This window comes from Sinocyclocheilus anshuiensis, unplaced genomic scaffold (genome assembly GCF_001515605.1).
Source record: "Sinocyclocheilus anshuiensis isolate Anshui unplaced genomic scaffold, SAMN03320099.WGS_v1.1 scaffold575, whole genome shotgun sequence".
In the NCBI taxonomy this organism is placed as follows: domain Eukaryota; kingdom Metazoa; phylum Chordata; class Actinopteri; order Cypriniformes; family Cyprinidae; genus Sinocyclocheilus; species Sinocyclocheilus anshuiensis.
This window is the reverse complement of record NW_015552573.1, coordinates 451,773-473,349: the sequence shown is the minus strand read 5'-3', so window position 1 is coordinate 473,349 and position 21,577 is coordinate 451,773. Positions and strand designations below refer to the sequence as shown.

Below are 21,577 nucleotides of genomic sequence, written 5' to 3'. Positions count from 1 at the left end.
TGTGTGTGTGTGTGTGTGTGTGTGTGTGTGTGTGTGTGTGTGTGTGTGTGTGTGTGTGTCGTTAATGTGATTCAGAGACCTGGATCCACCACCCAGCGCAATCAATAGCTGTTTCATTTCACAATCTCTCAATGCCTTATAAAGAAAGCCCACTCCTTTTCTCTCTCTCTCCTTCTCTTCCTACCCTGCAACAGCCAGCCTCCTCCTTACGGCTCTCCCGTGGGTACCGGAAAGATCCGTGCTCACAGACACACACATATATGTGCACAGAGACAAACACAAACACACACACGCTCCCCACCTGCCAGCTGGACTTAATGCCCAGACATTAAACCTGTGAGCACATCCTGAGAGCCCCGAACGCTGGATGAGAGACAGCGAGTGTGTGACCCCGCTCTCTGAATCAATAAAAATGAGTGAAGCCCCCCACTATAAAACACAATGTGATTTTCCTCCTGCAGTACAGACGGCCGGTCACACAGACAGATGGATAAACAAACACGTCTCGCTGGTGCACGAGGTAAACATGATACGCTTCTGATACGGGTTAGTAAGGGTTTCACACTCCCATTGGAAGGACAACTCATAAATGAGATCTTTTAAATATCTCAATTAGTTTTCCTAGACAGCAATGAGATTTAACGAAGGACAAATGGAGGACTTTGCTCATGCGTCCTCCTTCTCAGATCTTTTGAAACCAAACCTAGCAATCTCACATGTCAACAAGTGGTCTAGAGTCAATACAATATCAACATTTATCTATATAACATAATGTTAAATTATACAGATTTATAAATGAATACATGTACATTCACCATTTACTTTTGATAATATATAAAGATGTTAAATTATACATGTTTATAAATAATACATGTTCATTTAAAATAATTTTTGATCATATTAAATATAATCCTATGTATTTATACTCATGAATTAATATTTTTAAATTTTGGAATAGAGGAAATGTATTTATTTAAATATGATATAACACCATATATGAAAATGTTAAGTTATACATATTTATAAATAAATTAATGTACATTTATAATTTACTTTTGACAACATAGTAATATATATTTGTATTCATAAACATATATTTTGGAATAGAGGACATTTAGAGTCAATTATAAATTATTTATTTAAATATTATATATTCCAATATATGAGTGTATATTTATAATTTACTTTTGATAATATGAAAATTATTATAAAAGATTTATATTTTATACACACACACACACACACACACAGTAATTTATCCAAAATTTACAGTAAATTATAATTTACCTATTTATTACTGTAAAATATAACATTCTACCGTAAAACTCTTTTCAAAAGCAAATGCACATAAATGTGTTATTAATACATTTCAAGACCAAATCATCTGAGCTGCTATCTGCATTAATTTTATAGATCTAAATATTTTTGTACATAAACAATCAACTCATTTGTGCCCATTTCGATTCCTCCTAAGCAATTTATAAGAAACATTGGAGACAAAGGTGCTACTTAAATTAAACATGACTGAGAGACATGATGAAACTATGAAAGAGCAACATCTGAGCAAAAATCCTCCTTTAAGATTGTAAAATGAAATAAAAACAAAGCAGTATGAACACTAGGGGAAACACTTCTGACCATGTGCTCATTTGTTAACTTATGTGAGTTTTTACACACTGAAGGATATCGACAGACGGACGTTTACTCACAAGGTGAGTTTCCAGGTAGAGTTTGAGGCTGTCGATATCAGCTCTGGGTGGCGTCCAGTTGTCTGTGGTTTCGAGAGCGTCTCTCAGCCAGCAGATGAACTCATCCAGTTTACTGACAAAACCCTGCAAGAACAAACACGCAACACACAGACACATCAACACAACAATCAAATGTGATTGCTTTGACATCAAAAGTCTCGAAACATAAAAATCTTAACAAAACCACCATGTGTTACACCACAACACAACAAACGGGACCGCCGAAAAAAATAATCAAGTTTTTTTTTAAGGTTTGATAAACTGATAACTGTTTCGAAGCATTTGTCAAAAGCACACAATGCTTAAGGGAATGTCACACAGAAGCTGCCCTTGATGTGCCTCAATGGCTTTTTTCAGTGAGAGGAGATTCAATGTGCTCGGTGTGTACATACTGCCATCTGCTGGACCAAAGAAACACTAGATTCCACCAACTGGTTCTAGCTAAAACAAATACTGGAGGAACAGCTCGCTCAAAAATTAAAACTGTCATTATAAAGTCTTTCATTCATACACCAAAAATGAGACGTTTTACAGAATGTCCAAACTGCTCTGTTCCAAACAACAATTGCAGATGGAGTGTTTTATACCTCAAAAAGGACAAAACAACCCATAAAGGAGTCTATATTAGTATCTTTAGCCATCTGTCAAATCTTCTGAAGACACATGAAAGCTTTGTGTGAGGAACTGGCCAAAATTTAAGTTGTTATTCATTGAAAATCTCCCACCTCTGCCGCAGCTCTCAAATGTTTCATAAGACTTCAGAAGTCTAAAAAGTATACTTTTATGGCACCGTTGTGTTATGTTTGGTGCTCAGCAGCACTTATTTTCATTGCATGAAAAATGAGCAGTTTGGACATTTTTCTTCTGCATATGAAAGAAAAAGTATGAAATGAAGGTGAGTAAATGATGACATTTTCAGGCGAACAATTCCTTCAAGTCTGTGGTTAACCAGAGGGTGAACATCAAGGATCTGAGCTCTAATTAGAGTGACAAATATGCCGGTCTTCTGATGTTCTGATGTCATACGCCCAAACGGATCAAATGCCATTTCATAAAGTCTCTAATGAACCATCTGAATGTAATATGAGAACATCTCACCCTTTCTCCAAGGCAGCTCCTCCTGCTCAGTATCTAACATTGGCGAAAAGAGATATTGATATAAATGATATATATATAGATATATACAAAGATATTGATATAAATGACCTCTCCGCAGACACCGGCTAAAACTCCCATAATTTATCGACTGATTGGCCTTCACCGGCAGACAAGCTTTGAAGTGGGTGAGACTGGATCTGCTTTCAAAGCTAAATGCTGGAGAGGAATCAGATCTGCCATTTCTGTTGTCAGAATAAGGCCTGAATGCATCTCCTACTGGTTTCTATGCATTGAACCGATCAACTGGACCTGGTTTTGTTCTGGCGGACTGTTTTGGTCAAGCTGGCCGGAGCTGGTAGACCACTTTTATGTTGAAAGAAAGCCCTGAAACTATCGCACATCTCTCCAGCTCTGCTGCAATATGGTACATCATCATATAGACCAAAGGAATTCTGCGAGATTGTGGCAGTCGATGGAGATCAATAGATACTGCTGCTAAATGATTCCCCTGGCAGGGGCGACGTGCGATTCGCTCTCATCTTGTGCACTGATAAAGCTCTCAGAGCAGATGAATATGTAGCCGCTGGTCACGGCATTAACTGAGCTTGTCACCAGACCTGTTTGTGAGCATGTTACAGAGGGAGGAAGAGAAAATGAGACACGACTCCATGCCCCAGAGAAAGAAAAAGAAAGAGACAGAGAGAGTGAGAGAGCACTAATGGGCGAGGGCAGTCGGTTGCCGCCAAATTCATATTTGAATTGGACAACCTCAGAAAGCAATCACTGCTTTTATCGCCATATTCAATGCTTACAACAAGAATTGTCACCTAAAAAATGAAAATGTGTTGATTTGATCACCTTGATGTTGCATGTCTGCTTTTATCAGCATATTCATGTTGTCTGTTTATTTGCATTAAAAAGGAATTATTCGCTCAAAAATTTAAATTTGTTGTTAATCACCCTGATGTAATTTCGAACCTGCATGCTGATATTTTTCATATGATATTTTGGAATGCAAAAGGAGAATATTTGGAGAACAATCACACAGATAAAACAAAACAAAACAAAATAAAACAAAACATTGCCAGTCATAAAAATGTCACAATGAAAAACTGGCTTAATTTTCTAAATGCAATAAATAAATATGTTCTTAAGTACAGGACAAAAAATATTGACCTTTTTCATGATATTCTAATTTTTTTAGATGTACCTGTATAAGCTTTGTTTTTATACCTAATATAATAATTTACATATACAAATTAAAACAGTTTTATTTCATATTTGTAATATCTATCTCTTATTTTCTATCTATCTATTTATCTATCTATCAATCTATCGATCTATCGATCTATCTATATCTATCTAGCATTTTCTCTTATTTAATATCCCTTTTAATCTAATCTTTTTTTGTAATTATTTTTTTTGTACATTCTTATTTTTATTTTCAATACCATAACTGGCACCAAAAATAAAGACGCAAAGACAAAGATATGCAAAGAATGTCAAAGTGGGGGGAGGCAGAGGAGACAGAGAGAGAGAGCGAGAGAGAGAGATGGAAAAAGACAAGGAGAAGGGGAAGACGGGTTGGTGGCGTCACACATGAATAGGCCCCTGAGACGCCCCCAAGAAAAGGCTTCAGCTGCCAGCTGTCTGTTGCCATGAGAATGAAGTCATCTCCAGCGGCTGAATACTAATGTAATCAATCACCTCCTCCTGTGACACGCATCATCTCAGGTGGATGTGGCTGCCTACCTCCACCCGCTCCAGTGAGCTTACTGCACACACTCACACACACACACACGCCTGCACTGGAATCAAAGGAAGGATTACAGCAGAAAACTTTTGAGGGCATCCTTCCCTTCGCTAGTCATTCACCTCCATTGGATCGGCATGATTGCCATGGATGCTGTTCCTAAGACATGAGAAGTGTTATGAAGTAGCTTTCAAAAGTGCTTCCTGTGCTATAAGGATTGATCTTCTTGGATGAAACAGAAGACTGAATTTGGAGGTGATAAAATATGCATTAGTGTGAACTGAAAGAATTCCAGTGGACGATATAAATTCATGACACTGGACGAAATGTGTCTAATGTTATTGATCATTGTAAATCAGTGGCCATTTACATAAAATTAGCCTCTGTGTTAAGACTATGTTTTAAGAACTAGTCTGACCAACTAGCAAGAAGTAAACAGTCTTATTTTTTATTATTTTATTTTTAATAGCACTCTATGTTTAAATCTATTTTTTATTGTAACTGACCTTTGATCTTAAATAATTAAAACAGACGACTTATTTGTAAGACTATTCCAAGTATTTTATGCAACCAACCATAGAATGAATGGCCACAATATTGTTCACAAACAGTATAACCATAATTCCCACTAAAATACCAGAGTTACAAAACTAATGCAAACTCTTAATAAATTAATATGACACCTCCTTCAAACAGTACAAGAATTATTCAGCTTTTTTTATGACAATAGTGGCTAATATTAAATTACCATGTTTTGACTGTAGAAACCATAACTTAAATTTATATTGCATTTTGGGGCACTATGCAAGTTTTTTAAACCAAAACATCAAAAGATGCATCTAAATGACCTTGTTAAATAAACTTAATCTGATGCACTCATGATTGACTCATTTTCATAAACACACAGATATTAATCTATATTAATTTAGGTTTACAGAATGGTGTTCTTGGTGAGAATTTGTATTTGACCACCAGATGGCGATAGCACGCTACTGTGTCTCTAAGGCAGTCAACCAAACAGTAAAACTAATCTCAATGGTCAACCGTCAGGAAATAAAAAATGTGTTATTCTTTAATCTTTTTAGAACAAAACTTTGCCATTTCTTATATTGATGTAATTCTTATTTATGTTCTTTCAAACATAAAGTGTAATGCATTACTGATGAGATCTGATGAAGCTAGATTGCTAAATAATAAAACGTCACAGAATTAAATGACTGCTTACTGCAACAGTATATTGCCATCTGTTAAAAAAAAATAATACGTTTACATGCATTATTCCATGATAAATATTTCAAACAGCAGTATGCCACATTGTTGTCACATTGTGCTGACCTCACTAGTCTGTCTCATGACGTACAGTAAGCGTCATATTTGGCTCATTTGACAACCTGCTTGTGATGTTCCTTATTTGCTTAATAAAAGCATCTGCAAATAAAATGTAAATGCAATTGCATATATAATTATTTTATTATTTTTTTAAATGTATTGATGTGGCAGTCTGATCAAATGAGTCAAAAAAAGCTAAAAACAAAGTCGCTTTTTGGGATACAACATTTCAGCAAATGCAGGTCATCTGGGCATTTCCATGCATCTAGAAAATGTGCATATTGTGCATAGTGCATATACTACATAGTTCAGCAATAGTAAGAGTATGATAGTATGCTATTCTGCACATAGCCCATAAGAAAGTGAAGAACTAGTCTGACAAGTTTGGGTTTCCTCAAGCACCCGGGTCCTTTATAAACACGATTGCATGTTCTTAATTACGTAGCTAATCATTTAATTACAGATCTGGGACTGAAGAGAGGTTGTTGAGGAGTGCAATCCTGTTAATTAAGCTTTGAATATTAGCAAAAGGCTGAGGTGGCTTGTTAGTTCATTACCCCTTTAGTTATCAGCTGTTTTTAATATGTGCTTAGTGTAGTGACACATATTAACTGCCGCCTCTATGTGAATGAGGATTAAGGCATACAAATGACTTCCTTAATGATTATATCCCTTTCAAATTAAATCGGAAATGCAGAACTGTGATAAATGTAAGTTTAACCAGTGAGAGGGTTAACATTAACATTTGCTTATTTAGTTTTGCTGAGTGCAAAGTATTTGAGGAATAGTGTCACAGTACACAGTATATATGGAACTGTATACAGTATATACTGCACAGTATTTAATATACTGTATATACAACAGTTTGCAGTTACGTGTGGCACAACATACAGTATGGAACAGTATAAAGCATATACTGCATGGTTTTTAGTATATATGGCACAGTATACAGCATATACTGCACAGTACTCAGTAAGTAGTAAGCTATTATTAAATTTCAAAAATAGTCCTTGAAAAAGTTATACAAGAATACTATTCCAAAAAGCAGAAATCTCTTACCTCTAGATTCGCCCAAACATCATGGTAGTTCTCTTGGTGCTGAATATCTGCTAGTAGTTGCTGTATCGAGGGTGTGCACTGAAACATCATCTTTGGTGCATTGGGCCGGCCAGCCGATATATTTCTACCCCTGGACTCAGGTGTACTTCGCGCCCCCTCATCCTCGGAAAACAGGTCGCTGAGTGGGCCAGACTCGATGCTTTCATCCAGAGAAGGTGCCACGTCGCTCGAGGAGGTAGGTGAAAAGCGGCCGGCTCGGGAGGGCTTCTTATAGGAGTGAAGCAAAAGAAGATCATTGTTGCTCTCCCAATCAGGGTTGACCTCAGTAAGCTCCCAGTCATCCACGTCCTGGATGGACTCTTGCAGGCTCCTTTGTGGTAAAGCCTGAGCGAGGCTTTCCAGCTTCATCGCCAACATCTCTGTCTTTTTCAGCTGGGTGGGAAGAGCGAGGAACTCATCTGAGCCATACCATTGCTCTTTGGGGCTTCCTGATGGGTTGGAGATGCACAGAGCATTCTGGTTCATGATCCAGAGAGAACCTGTGGTGGGAGCTTGATCGTCTGGACTGGATGACATTTCCCGCTGGTCAGGGTCTGAGATGTCCTCCCCTGAAGATGGTGGAGGGCTGGAAGAGTCACTGTAAGCCTGCTTGGCTTTGGAGTGCATAGTCTTGAAGTTTGTCAAGTGCTTCTGCGTGTGGAATCCCTGCATGGCCTCTGATGAGCGTCTCTCCAGAGGGACTTCCGATGGTCTCTTGAGACTCATCTGCAAGTTCCTCCCGTTTACAGCATGGAGACTCTCATAGGACTGACTCCCATTGCCTGGATAGACTGATTCCAGCTCCAGCCAGAACTTCGAGCGATCCGGTGTATCTAGAAGGGAGGGTGTGCTTCTGCTCATATCAGCCTGGTACTGGAGAGGCAAAGACCTAGTGCACCTTGTGTCCCCATCACCCTCCAGGTACATGGGCTTTTTAGGCAAAGGCTGTGTAGGAGACACATCACTCTTAAAGCCACTTTGAAGAGGGCGTTTGGAAAGGCCAAAGCCACAATCTCCCTGCATTGCTGAATCTGGTGCGCTTTCTTCTTTGGTGGGGCCACTGATTGTCTCTTGAGGTTCCTGGGTGGAAGTAATGGACTCTTCTGCAGATGGAGTTGACACCTGGTTTTGTCTAGAGGCTGCGATGTTTAGGAGATCCACACTCTGAAGCAGTTCTGGAAAGTCTTGCTCCAACTCGGGATAAAGGGAGCGTGGCCCTCGACCTTCTGGGTCGTCAATGGGGCTGTAATCACTCAGTTCGTAAGCAGTGATGCCGCAGTCCAAGGAGAAGTAGTCCTTAGTGCATTTAATAGTCAGTTGGCCAGAGTCGTCCACTTCTGTCAAATCGTCCAGCCGAGCCTAAAGATGATCAAGACCACAAAAACAAACATTCATTTGCAAATATTTGCAAACTCAAATTTAAAATGTAATGAAATCAATCCTGAATTGATCTGGGATAAGCAAGTGCACTTCACTGCAAGTGTTTGCTAGAAAAGCATGTTTGCAAGGGTTGCCTATTCTGAATGTCTTTGGTCAAGGGTATAACAAATGAGTTTATGGTACACTCCCAGCAGAACATTGCATAACTAACTTTCTGTCCTTGTGAATTAGTAAGGGATGTACCCTGAGTAAGGGATGTACCCGCTTTAGGTGGTTTAATTTGGATGATGTTTTGGAGATTTATCTGACCTCGTTGTGATCCTGGCTGAAGGCTTGCAGTATGTCAGTCTGGCGGGTGTAGTTGCCGTTGGAGTCCTGGAGGCCCTGGAGAAGCCTCTCTTTCAGAACCAACACAGACACTCGCAACTGGTGCCAGAGGAGCTGCACGCTCTGGATGTCCACTATGATGTTCACCGAGTAGGACAGGAGCTTCAGGGAGAACTCGGTCTCCAACAGGGCATGGATCTGCTCAACATGATCCGATATGTCTTCACAGATGTCCTATCAGACAGACAAATGCACAGTCAGTCAACTGATATTATGATCTGCTATTTTATGCATGGAATTATACATCATATGATGGCACTGGATTCCTACAGCACAATTTCTGATCATGTGGCTTTCTCAACTACTTCCTCCTGTGCTAAAATACCTATTTCCATCAGCAACCCAGAACCCACAGGATATCCAAATTAAAATATGGATGACGTTGAATGTTCAGACAAAATAGTTCATATGAATTACAATTCATGAGAAAGAGCAGAAAGAACGGGACATGAGTAACAATTACTTTAGAATTCTCTGAAAGAAGAGAGATTTTTCCAGAATCACGACTCACTGATGCAAAGATTGAATTACTCAACAGGATATATCTACATCATGCATACCAAATACCATTTCAAGGCTTTTCTGGAGTTTTAGCATTTAATATTGTTTTGCTAAAAGGAACTAAACTTCAGTCAAGTGAAGACTACTTGAACCTACCTTCAGCCAGGCACAAGTGAAACAACATCACCATGTTATGTATCCATGTAAGAGGAAATGGAGGGACATTTGAGTCATTTTCTCATGACAAGTGAATAATACAGACGAGATCTCAGAATATACCAAAGAGCACCACACTGCCCATGTGGTTTTCCCAGTAAATTACGCCTTTCACAACATATACACTACCGTTCAAAATGAATGTACGTAGTACTGTACAGTGCTGTTGTGCTACTTGACATTTTTATGATTTTAAGATGATTTCACTGGGATCTTATTGGGATATACATAATATCATTATAGTTGCTAACCAGTTGCTTGTTTCATCAGGTTCATCTGATGTGAAAGTCACAGCAGCGAAGAGCACATTTACGACCGTGGGTCACTAGGTCTAGGGGGCTTTTCTTTTACTGTCACTGTGGTTCAAATCATAAATCAAGCAGCCATGGGCTGATATTAAAAGGCTAGTTTCAGAAGCAGTAACTAATTTCAGAAAATGAGATCACAAAACAGAATAAGATGAGATGGTGTAGAAACACTACACAGCAACTGCACATTTAAATAGACCCCAAAAACATATTTGGACATTTAATTCTCAACTTAAAGGTGCAATAGGTGATTGTCTTCAGAAACATTTTTTGTTATGCTGGTTGAAAGTCTCTTCACATCCCGATAGCAATCATTAAGTTAAGTGGTCTAAATGTATTTATCTGTATTTATATATTCTGTGGAAGAAAGAAACAGGACCAAGAAATGTTCGTCCAATCAAAATGCTCGTTCCGAGCGTTTTGATTGGCTTTCCAACCTGTCTGTCAACATATGTATTTGCATACCTCTGCGCACCCGGTTCGCGCAGATAGGATACGTCATCAGCGTGTTCACGTACGCGGAGCAGACAGAATGGCAGGCAAACATCAACAACCTGATCGTCCTTCCTGGTACTTTTACTAACTGTACTATGAAGTTTTCTCACCGGTGAATGACACATGATGTATTGTAGTAATATTGTCTCTGGTTGTCTGGTCTGTGTGCATATATATACGTTCAGGAGGCATGGCTTTTTGGACGGCAATTTGCTGGGAGGGTGGGACGTTCTCTTTCAGTGCTATCAGGCTAAAATTAGCATTTTCCAAGATGTCCTACTGTGTCATTCATTACATTAGACAATGATTGCATGTGAAGTCAGATAACAATTGCATTTTTTCTACAAAGTAATGCAATGAGAGACTTTTTAAAGTGTACCCTAAGTGTCCAAATACAGTTTGGGTCCACTGTTTGTGGTTGGATCATGTCATGTTCCCTCCCCCAGCCTGTGTAAGTCGGGAGGCTCAGCTGCTAGGAAAGTCTGGCAGTTGCCTCATCTTACCAAACTTAAAACACTGTCATTTATAAAAACTTTTAATTTAGGAGTAAAAATAGGACATGTTTCCAAGGACATAAACTGTAACTTCCTTTTGAAACATTTTGCCACTTTGCTATCATTGTAATTGCATCATAAAATAGTATTTGTATTTAACTGCATTAAATACAAAATATCAATCCAAGTGGCAACTGCATCTTTGACATCACTGTGTTTTTTTTTCTTTCTGAAAAACAAACTAGTTCAGTATTTTGTCCAAAACGTGTGAAAATGTCAGAACCTAAAAAGCACTGAGACAATTAAGAGAAAGGTGAGAGAGAATATAGTTCACAGGAGCATTTATGGGGCACGGCAGACATGCCAAAACAACTGCAGCTCGTTGTCAACATAGCAACACCAGAGCTGTGGCCAGCATCTCTGATACGGTGTCGTCCACTCCCTAAAATAACACGGCACCGCTGAATGTAGGTCAGACATGCCGCCAAAATGCAGCAGGTCCCATACACTCCTGCCTCGCTGGCTCAAAAACAAACAGTAGAGTACAAGCTGACCATGTTACAGGGTTCATAGATCACCTACTGCAGCACACATGCTGTAATACAGATTATGATGACTAAATCAAACCAAAAGGTCCCCTGAAGATAGTATCAAGATTTATTGTAACAGAAAAATCACACAAGAATCACATAAATAAGATTCAAATATCTAATTCAATATATATTTAAATGATATAGTGGGAGAACTACTTTAGTTTGGCTATTAAATGGCCGTTGAACAAAACAAATGCTTTTACACTAAGCAATTTCAAGCTTAAAACATATCAGGGTTGATTTTAAACAGTATCTGGTATGTTTGACTCTCTAATGACTCAAATTACTCTTAATTGATTCTTATTGGTCAACTGCAGCATTATAATGACCACAAAAATATTTAATTGATCATGGTCTCAATTTCTTACATAGCTGTGCAGGTTTCAAGTCTCTCATATGACTCTGTGGTGTCTTCCCCGCCACTCAAATCAATATTTTATGTCCTATTTTCCAAGGTCAATGTCACAAAATACACCATTCAGGGTCACACAAGACCCTGATCACCTAGTCTTTATTTTGTGAAACTGACCAGCTAACTGTACGTATATGTACACCAAAAAATAATTTTCCCCCAAAGAAATTAATACTATTCCACAACAATGTTTAACAGCAATAATAATAAGAAATGTTTATTGAGCAACAAATCAGCATATTAGAATGATTTCTGAAGGACCATGTGATACTGAAGACTGAAGTAATGATGCTGAAAATTCAGCTTTGATCACAGGAATAAATTACATTTTGAAATATATTCACATAGAAAACTGTTATTTCAAATGTTAATAATATTTCACTATAGTACTGTCTTATCAAAGAAATACAGCCTTGGTGAGCATAAGAGACTTCTTTCAAACATCTTTTGAAAAACCTACCGACCCAAAAATTTTAAACGGTGTACCACGATAGTTACACCGTTGTACAAAAAACCTTGGTAGTACTATGGTACTTTTGGGTACTTTTTCCATCACTAGCCAGTGAAAGTGACAGGGAACGGTGTAATCGCGCCACAGCTGCCCTCTCAATACCATGTGACCTCTGATGACACAAGCACATGGATACAAACACTCTCACGTAAATAAACTTTCAACAAAAGTTCTTCCTTTTCCAAATGCAAAATAATACAGAAAACTTTTCCTACAAAACACGCCATTTCTCAGCCTTTATCATTTAGAAATCACCAAACACAAACCCAGCCTACTCAGTTATCCATAAAAGAAGCACAGCCACTCGACTTCCCACCCTAACAATATTTCAAACAATCTCAGCAATGTCAACCCATCAGTGACTTCCTGTTAGAAAAATACTTGAGCGTGTCAGGTGATCCGTCCTCTTACCTGCTCGCTGGCTTAAGTAAAACACAATGAATCAAAGAGAATGAAGTCAGAGATTGGTTTAGTGTGCTCTGCGCTGCACTGAAGTGTGTCAGATCTGATGTCAGATGTGACAGCTCTGTGCGCTCGTGCTGTCTGATATGCTGTCGTTCTCTCTCTCCGTGTATCTCTTCCTCACTCACTTCACTGGCCTGTTTCTTCCATTCTGTCTTTCTCTCTGGAGGAGGGGCTGTCTCACAACACCGAGGGGCTATTTTGGGACCTGACCTCTCCCTCCCTCCAGCAGCCCTCGTGCTGCTCTCACTTTGTCTGGCCCACCGGCATGGGCAGCTGCTGTGGGGGGAATTACACGGGGTTTGAGGCGTAACTGGAGACACTAAGGTCACAGCACATACTGGGGCTTCCACATTAGCATTAACACCAACAAGGCTAGTACATTACATTGTACAGTATAATACAACCTATATGTGCAAAAAAATCAGGTTTATTTACTGTTGTGTTAAGGATTTGCATACTAAAATGCTTCATAATGCAGATCAGTTTATTTGGCACAGTAGATTTCAAGCAAATGCATCATCATAAGCATCGACATCTGCATTTTTATCTCTGAATTTGAAACAATGAACACAAATATTAAAATAATGTTAATCTCTCTGAAGATGCAAAAGATTCTTCAGAAAATCTAAAAGCTTCTTGATGTAAAATTTGTGAAGTATGCTGTATGCTGCATTGACACTATTCGTTTTCAAAATTATTAAATGAATCATAGTAAATACCTCAAATGTTGCCATCATGGAAATACCATGGTATTTGATGAAGTTATACTTTGGAAAACCATGTAAATATACAAATGTGTTAATCATACACCGTTCAAAAGTTTGGGTTCATTAAGATGTTTTGAAAGAAATTAATACTTTTATTCAGCAAGGATGCATTAAAATTATCAAAAGTGACACTAAATACATTTATAATGTTACAGAAGATTTATATATATTTTTTTAAAAATGCCATTCTTTGCCTCTATTTGTCAGACTTTTGTACCTGTTTTGCCCCGTAGTCCTTCCTGTGTTTCCTTATTTGGTAAAGTTCCTGTCCTCGTTTAGTTTGATTATGTTCCATTGATGTCACCTGTGTTCCCCAATTATCCCTTGTATTTAAGTTCTAGCCTGTGCCATTCTCCCTTGTCAGATATTGAATGTTCGTCTTGTGCTACATCTGTTCCTAGCAGCCCTGTGTATCCCGTGTTGGAAGGCTTAAAGACTCTGTTTACTGTGAAATCTCCTGCGTCTCCTCGTTCCACGCTCCTCGTTGTTGTACAAGCGTGACACTATTGTCTATTCATCAACATATGAAGCAGCACAACTGTTTTCAACATTGATAATAATAACATGGTACTGCTACAGTCATTTTTCTTAAGAACAATAACAAAAGAATCTTTATTCAAGGGCTATAAAATGTTTCTTGAGCAGCAAATCAGCATATTAGAATGATTTCTGAAGGATCATGTGACACTGAGGTCTGGAGTAATGATGCTGAAATTTCAGCTTTGCATCACAGAAATAAATTACGTTTTAAAATATATTCACATAGAAAAAAAAAATATTTCCAATTTTAATAATATTTCACAATATTACTGTTTTATTGTGTTTTTGATCAAATAAATGCATCCTTTGTGAGCATACGATCAAATTCTTAAAAACATCACTACAGTAATGTTTTGTAAGAAAACAACAACAGAATCTTTATTCAGGGCTATAAAATGGTCAAGTAGCTAGTAAAAATATACCTTAACTAACTAACAGGCCCAGACAGAATCTATCAATTTTAATTCTACCAAATAGATTTAAAAACGGGAGCACTGCAATCTTATTGGTATTTGAAAATTAATCATTTTGGACAAATATTGCATAAACAAACATGCAAAAAGACAAGAAATGTGCAGAACTTTGTAAATGAGTTTTCTATTATGACCTTGTATTAGAAATTATTTAAAAACCACTACAACATGAAAATGGCACAAAGTTTGAAGTCTTTGGCACATCTGCAAATCACACAGACCGTTCAGCCCACTGAACACCACTGTAGATGAGGCGGAATTCTCTGGATTCTCCACAGTACTAAGATTACATCACTCTAAATGTATGTCCACGTGAACTGATCTGGTCTCAACTGGGTAAAAATACAGACGTGAGAGAGCATGTGTACAACCGGTGTCCTGACAACTGCTAAAATGCTATTACATGCTATTAGTGCCAATGCAAGTGTGCTTTATAAGTGTGTGCGTGTGTGTGTGTGTGTGTTTGTGTGTGTGTGTGTGTGTGTGTGTGCGTGTGAATCCTTCTCATACTGTACATCTGATCTGTGGAATAAGGGTGTGTCTGCAGACATTGTTCTGTAGGCTGGTCTCACTGGGGTATGTGGACATCACAGCTGTGTGCTGATCTCTTTGCACTGATGTCCATTAGTGTGTCCACTCTCTACATACTACACACAGCTGCTACTGCAAACCAGAATATTCCTCTTAGAACCAGTTCTGTACTGTTTATCTATCCATCCATCATTTACAGACATCTTGACGTTCTCTCATGATTCTTTGTTAGTGATGCCATCTTTTGGTCAACAGTTTGTCAAGCAGTAACAGCAATGTACTTACATATGACATACTAAACGATACTTTATATAAAATACAATTACATAAAAAACAGTTGGACATGCATTCTCATATATATAAAAGCTACTTTATACAAACTATTATATTTATAAAATAGACATGCATGAGCAAATGGGTGTTCATAATTTAATTACTATAAACTAGAGTTATACAAAAAGGTATCTTATGCTTGCAAAGGCCATATTTATTTAGTCAAAATTACAGAATTATAAAATATAATATTGTGAAATATTTTCCATTTAAACATATTTTAAAATGTAATTTATTCCTGTGATGCAAAGCTGAATTTTCAGCATCATTACTGTCTTCCATGTCATATGATTCTTCAGAAATCATTCTAATACACTGATCTGCTGCTCAAAAATTTCTTGTTATCAATATTGAGTTTACAACAGTTATAAATATTCAATATTTAGATTGTCTATTTAATATTTGTGTGGAAATCATGACATTGATTTTTTTTCTTTGACGAATAGAAAGTTCAAAAGAACGCATTTATTTGAAATAGAATCTTTTAACATTACAAAAGTCTTACTGTCAATTTAACTGATCAATTTAATTTGTGCTGAATAATAAAAGTATTCATTTCTTAAATAAAAAAAATCTAACGGATCCCAGACTCTTGAACAGTAGTGTTGATATTCTCCACAAGATGGCGTTGTATGCTTGAAAGTCAAAGTCAATATATAGTTTATGAACACCTTGCCACTAGAGTTGAAAAGATGCTAAATAATTCATTTAACAGGGAAGAAGAAACATGTGACTGTTTCTGAGCGACTGAAAAGATGTTTTCGTCATCTGTAATTGCCTCAAAATTCCTCCTGAAAGCATATGATTGTCGACATGATGCATTTTCCTGCATTCATAATACATACTGAAAGCTCAGTTCTAAAATCACCGCACACATGATGAAGAATCAGTGGTCCTATATGTCTCAGCTCTGAAGTGTTGAGCTTCAGTAGGAAGCTCGCAGGAAGCCTGAATGTGAGTCACTGAGGCACACTACAGTCGTGTAGGCGTATCAGTCCGTGCTGAGCTCTGTGGCCTCTCATGGAGAAGCAGATGTGTGCTGCCCGACTGACTCATTGTCTGCTGATACTGAACACAAAGCCTTCAGTCACCCCCTCAAAATAACACTGGATTCAGCAAGAAACAACAACAACACATAGCATCAACAGAGAGAGAGAGAGAGGGAATGAGGTTTTATAACGGTCCACAAAAGAAGCAGAAAACAGTGCTCAACCAACCAAAAAATCAGAATGCCATACTGGAAAAAATGAAGGTGCAACACTCGCTATTAAACCTATGAAACATCTTCAGCTATATTAGATTATAAACATGGCTTCTTTTCCTTCATCAGACCTCAAGATTATCAAATATAATGGTGAAAACTAAGGGTTGTTCATAATCTTAAAGATTTGCACTTTTGATAAACAACTGCTGTCAATTATGACCAATTTGTTGATTTACTGGGTTCATATTATACATTTATTTAATTTATAATTATATATTTATAACTATACATAATTATATAAAATATAATTATATATAATTTTTACATTTATAACTTTATTATAATTTTAATTATTAGAATACATTTGCCACATTATGCACAATACCTCTCAGAAGTAAAAATTATCATAATTACAAATGAATGGCTTGTCCTATGTAAATGATAAATTACAATTATAATTTACATAATTTGGAATTATATCTGTATGTATGTTTGTGAGTGTGTGTTAAAATTATGTATATATTTAATTAGAATAGTTTATTAATCATTTGCATAATTGGGCAAATTTAATCACCTCATTTTTCACCAACAGTTTCTTTATAAAGCATCATTACATTAAGTGGCATTCAAACTGTTCAGAACAGACTGAAATTATTTGATTGTTAATAGCCTAATGGCACAATCTAATTTCATACAGCAGCTAAAAAGATGTAACTGTGGTGGCAATGACAATGCCATCTGACCAATGAGAGAAAAGCTCTGCTTCAGAGACTCTCTCATACATACACACACACACTCTTTCTAAAAGCCTCACACATGATTTATTAACAGGAAAGGCAGCTTCTCAGACTGGCTGTAAAACGCCGTGACACCAGCGACTGCAGTGTGTTATTTAACAGCACAGAGCAGCAGACAAATGAACAAATGCAATGTTGGAGGAAGAGAGGAAACCAGCAGGTCACGTTCCAGCGGCTGTGACACATGTTCAGTTAAAGAAGAGATTCCTGTAACACATTAATAATGCACAGACTTCGCCAAGAGGAACTGTGACGCAGCCGGTTTCCTTTTCACTTTCACTTATTTAAAACTAAAGCGTGTTGCTTTTTGAGGTTAAAACACTTCCTTCTGTCTCAGTTTCAAAACAATCCTCTGGTTCTTTGAATGGCTCTCATAATGTTGTGAGCAGCTGTTTATCTGAGCCGTAACATGATGAAGAAGATCCACAGGCTGCCTGATTCTCCCTCATAAAGACATTGAGAGGGTGAACGTCTAATTAAAGACCGCTGAGCACACTGTTCTGATTAGACCTCAACAAACGCAAAAGATGAAATGAGAACACAACTGGAAAACAATGATGTTACTGAAACCTCATTCTTTCAGACAGTGTTATGTAATAGTTTCTCAATCTGAAAGTGGAGCAGAGGGATTCAGCCGCTCAGCTGTGAGAGTTACACTGAAACTCTCACTATGATCTCATCATCACTGAATCAAACACTTAATGATATGGGATATCATCCAGTCATCAAATATATGACCAGGGTTTCCCACACTGGGGTTCAAGAGTTGATGAAAGTGTAACGGAGGCCAGCGAGTAAGTGCTGTGCAGGTAAACCTCACTCCCCTGATCTCAAGAGACGCACATGGGAGGCGGACGCACTAACAAGGAGGCTAAAGACTGCAGCCTCTAACGTCAGTCGCTAGTGCGTCCGCCTCCCATGCCGGAGACCCGGGTTCGAGACCCACTCAGAGCAAGAACGAGGTGTGGCGGTGAGGACCCGGGGGAGAGGGGTTACATTGGTGCCGTGACCCGGATGGGAGTGAGGTTTAGGGGGGTGAGTGTAACAGAGGCCAGCGGTAGGTGCTGTGCAGGTAAACCTCACTCCCCTGATCTCAAGAGACGCGCTAGTGGCTGCAGTCTTTAGCCTCTTTGTTAGTGCGTCTGCCTCCCATGCCAAGAGACGCACTAGCGACTGACGCTAGAGGTTGCAGTCTTTAGCCTCCTTGTTAGTGCGTCCGCCTTCCATGAGCCCGGGGAGACCCGGGTTCGAGACCCACTCGGAGCGAGAACGAGGTGTGGCGGAGAGGACCCGGGGGAGAGGGGTTACAAAAGCAAATAATTGAAATTGCAGAGCTACACAAATGAGCGTTTGAGTTTAAAAAGTATATACATTTGTTGTTTTTTTTCTAGAAAATGACTGATTGTTTCGCTAGATAAGACCCTTCTTCCTCGGCTGGGATCGTTTAGAGCCCTTTGAAGCTGCACTGAAACTGCATTTTGGAGGTTCAAACTCGCGGGCACCATAGAAGTCCACTATATGGAGAAAATTCCTGAAATGTTTTCCTCCAAAAACAATTTCTTTACTACTGAAGAAAGAAAGACATGAACATCTTTGATGACAAGGGGGTGAGTACATTATCTGTAAATTTTTGTTCTGGAAGTGAACTGCTCCTTTTATGATCTGACTAAAAGACAGGAATTTAGGCATATAGTTTTTCATCATTTAGGGTCCATGCAGAGTCCAGAAATTAATTTTGTACCACACCTGCCAATGGCTGGCAAATTGAGAAAATTAATCTTAAATACAAATACTTCTTAAACCACATTCATTTGATGCTTGGTAAATGTGCATTTTGGACCATGAATCAATGTGCTCAAACAAAATACACCCTGACAATGAGAGTAGGACTGTATTACACAGCTACTTAATAAATAAATGCAATGGACATGAAATAGTGATTTTATCTGAAATGATCCAGTAGATTAGCTTTGAGATTCTGTTACAAAAATAGCTCTCCAAATTAGAAAAAAAATTGCAACAATACTAATTTTCACGTTACTAATCTGTAATTCAAGTTACTTTTTCTATGGATTAGTTCACTAACATATTTATCTAAAATGTAACATATGTTTCTCTATTTTAAGTTTCTTCTAACCCAGTTCTTTGTTCCAGTGACATTCGTTTTCATGCTGAGCTTCTAACCATCTATCAAAGGTTTATGCTGATCCTTAAAAATACTATGAAGTCCAAAATTTTAAAATAGAAAACTGTTGTTTTAAATTGTAACAGTATTTCAAAATATTCATGTTTTTACTGTATTTTTGACCAAATAAATGCGGCCTTAGTGAGTATAAGAGACTTCCTTTAAAAACAAAAAATCTTACCGACCCCAAACTTCTGAACAGAAATAAATAGCACCATTATGTTGCCATGGACAAATATGCATTCAGCATCATTACACAAAAATATCGGTCTCCTCAATGCTGCAACTGACCCATCAGAATCAAGCATTCATGTACTCTTACCTTGAGTTGTACCAGGTGTACATCCACGTGTCTATTGATGCTGTCTTGCTGCACAGAGTGTGTGAGGTCTCTGACTCTCTCCGTAGTGGTCCTCAGCCAGGTCTCGATCTCCGGCAGGTGCAGAACCACCTTCCAGTCGGCCCCTGTGTGGAGAGGAGGGGGTTTTTGGTACCTGCGGTAGGGATCTTGTTTCTGGGTTGGCTCGTCCCTGCTGACGCTGGGCCCACACGGATCATCGTGTTTATCGGGGCCGGGTTCCAGGGTGGGAGTCACAGAGGTTATCATAGGGGAGGAAGCCTCACTGGCCATCGGTGATACGGCAACATTCATGGTTGGTCAACAAATGGTCAACAAACACAGCGTGATCCTGAGGACTGGCCTTTTTGGTTTAGCTGTTCAGAGAGGAGACAAAAAAAAGAAAGGATGATTTAAAAAAAAAAACAAAACAAGCAGTATGAGTGCACAGCACCCATTAATATTAAAAGAGCTTCCAGATTTAGTTAAATATGGATAGTCAGAGGTAATTTGGGATGCAAATCTAATGGCGGTCACTGTCATAGATGACAGCATGTAAAGTGGCTCTCATGGTGAAGCATTAGAAAAGCATTTAAAGAAAGGGATTTCTCATTTTGGGGAATTATTTTCTATTTCGAAGAAAAAAAATATAACCGACATGGATAAAAATGCCAAATCACAGACAAAACACACTGCATAGCTGGTTCAGGAAACATTAAATCCTACAGAATGCATATTTGAGCTGCTGGGCTTACAATTCTGAAATCCTCCAGAGTATATTCTCATTGCAGAAAGCATTTTATTAAAACAAAAATGAATCGTCAATGGTTTCATGCATTTTCCCAAATGCACACATTTAGAAGTTATAGGTGTTATTTAGAGCACATATAGAGCATATATACGGTGGCCGAGAGAGCTCAATGCGTTGCAAATAGAAAAAACACCTGCAAATTAAGAAAACAACTTCATCAATTTGACAATGAACTCAATGCTATACTAAACTAAGCCACAACACTCTAAAATATTGATTCCATTGGGAATAGAAACCAATAAATTTGTCACCAAAATCCTTTAAGATGCTTTCAAGCTCCATCACACTCTATTTAATCCCGGATCAACTCTTTCACATCACTTACAGTGAGGATTATGCATATTGCCATCTCAGCAACAAATGTCTTTTACATGGCAACATGATAAAATACATACAAATAATAGTCAAACTACTTAAACCGTATTTTAAAAAACTACATATTTCAATTTTATACTTGACAATACATAAATGACACTTTTTTCAGTGTTGTTATTAAAACAAACTTTTAAAAATTGTTTGCATTAATGAAAATAAAGCTGAAATTAAATACAATATAAATATTAAATGAAAAACTTGAAATAAAAATAAAGCTAAACAGAGATTTGTGTGTGTGTGTGTGTGTGTGTGTGTGTGTAAACAATTGCAAAAGCACATGACAAAGTAAAATTTCATAAAAACTAATTCAAAATATTATTAAATCCTATAATAGTATATAAAACTGTAAACCTTTTAAAGGGATCATATGATGTTGCTAAAAAGAACATTATTTTGTGTATTTGGTGTAATGAAATGTGTTTATGCGGTTTAAGGT

At 37.8% G+C, this 21,577-nt stretch overlaps 1 protein-coding gene across 1 annotated transcript in view; it reads right to left on the bottom strand.

Annotated features, from left to right (window-relative positions):
* Positions 1-20,327, bottom strand: part of LOC107665101 (A-kinase anchor protein 6-like) — a 58,996-nt gene extending 38,669 nt beyond the window's left edge. The window contains exons 1-4 of the mRNA XM_016455850.1: positions 19,941-20,327; positions 8,716-8,967; positions 6,988-8,385; positions 1,710-1,832 (exon numbers count right to left, since the gene is read on the bottom strand). Coding sequence (XP_016311336.1) covers positions 1,710-1,832; positions 6,988-8,385; positions 8,716-8,967; positions 19,941-20,270 — 2,103 coding nt within the window. The 5' untranslated portion in view covers positions 20,271-20,327. The remainder of the gene's footprint in view (positions 1-1,709; positions 1,833-6,987; positions 8,386-8,715; positions 8,968-19,940) is intronic.
* Positions 20,328-21,577: the final 1,250 nt, after the last annotated feature.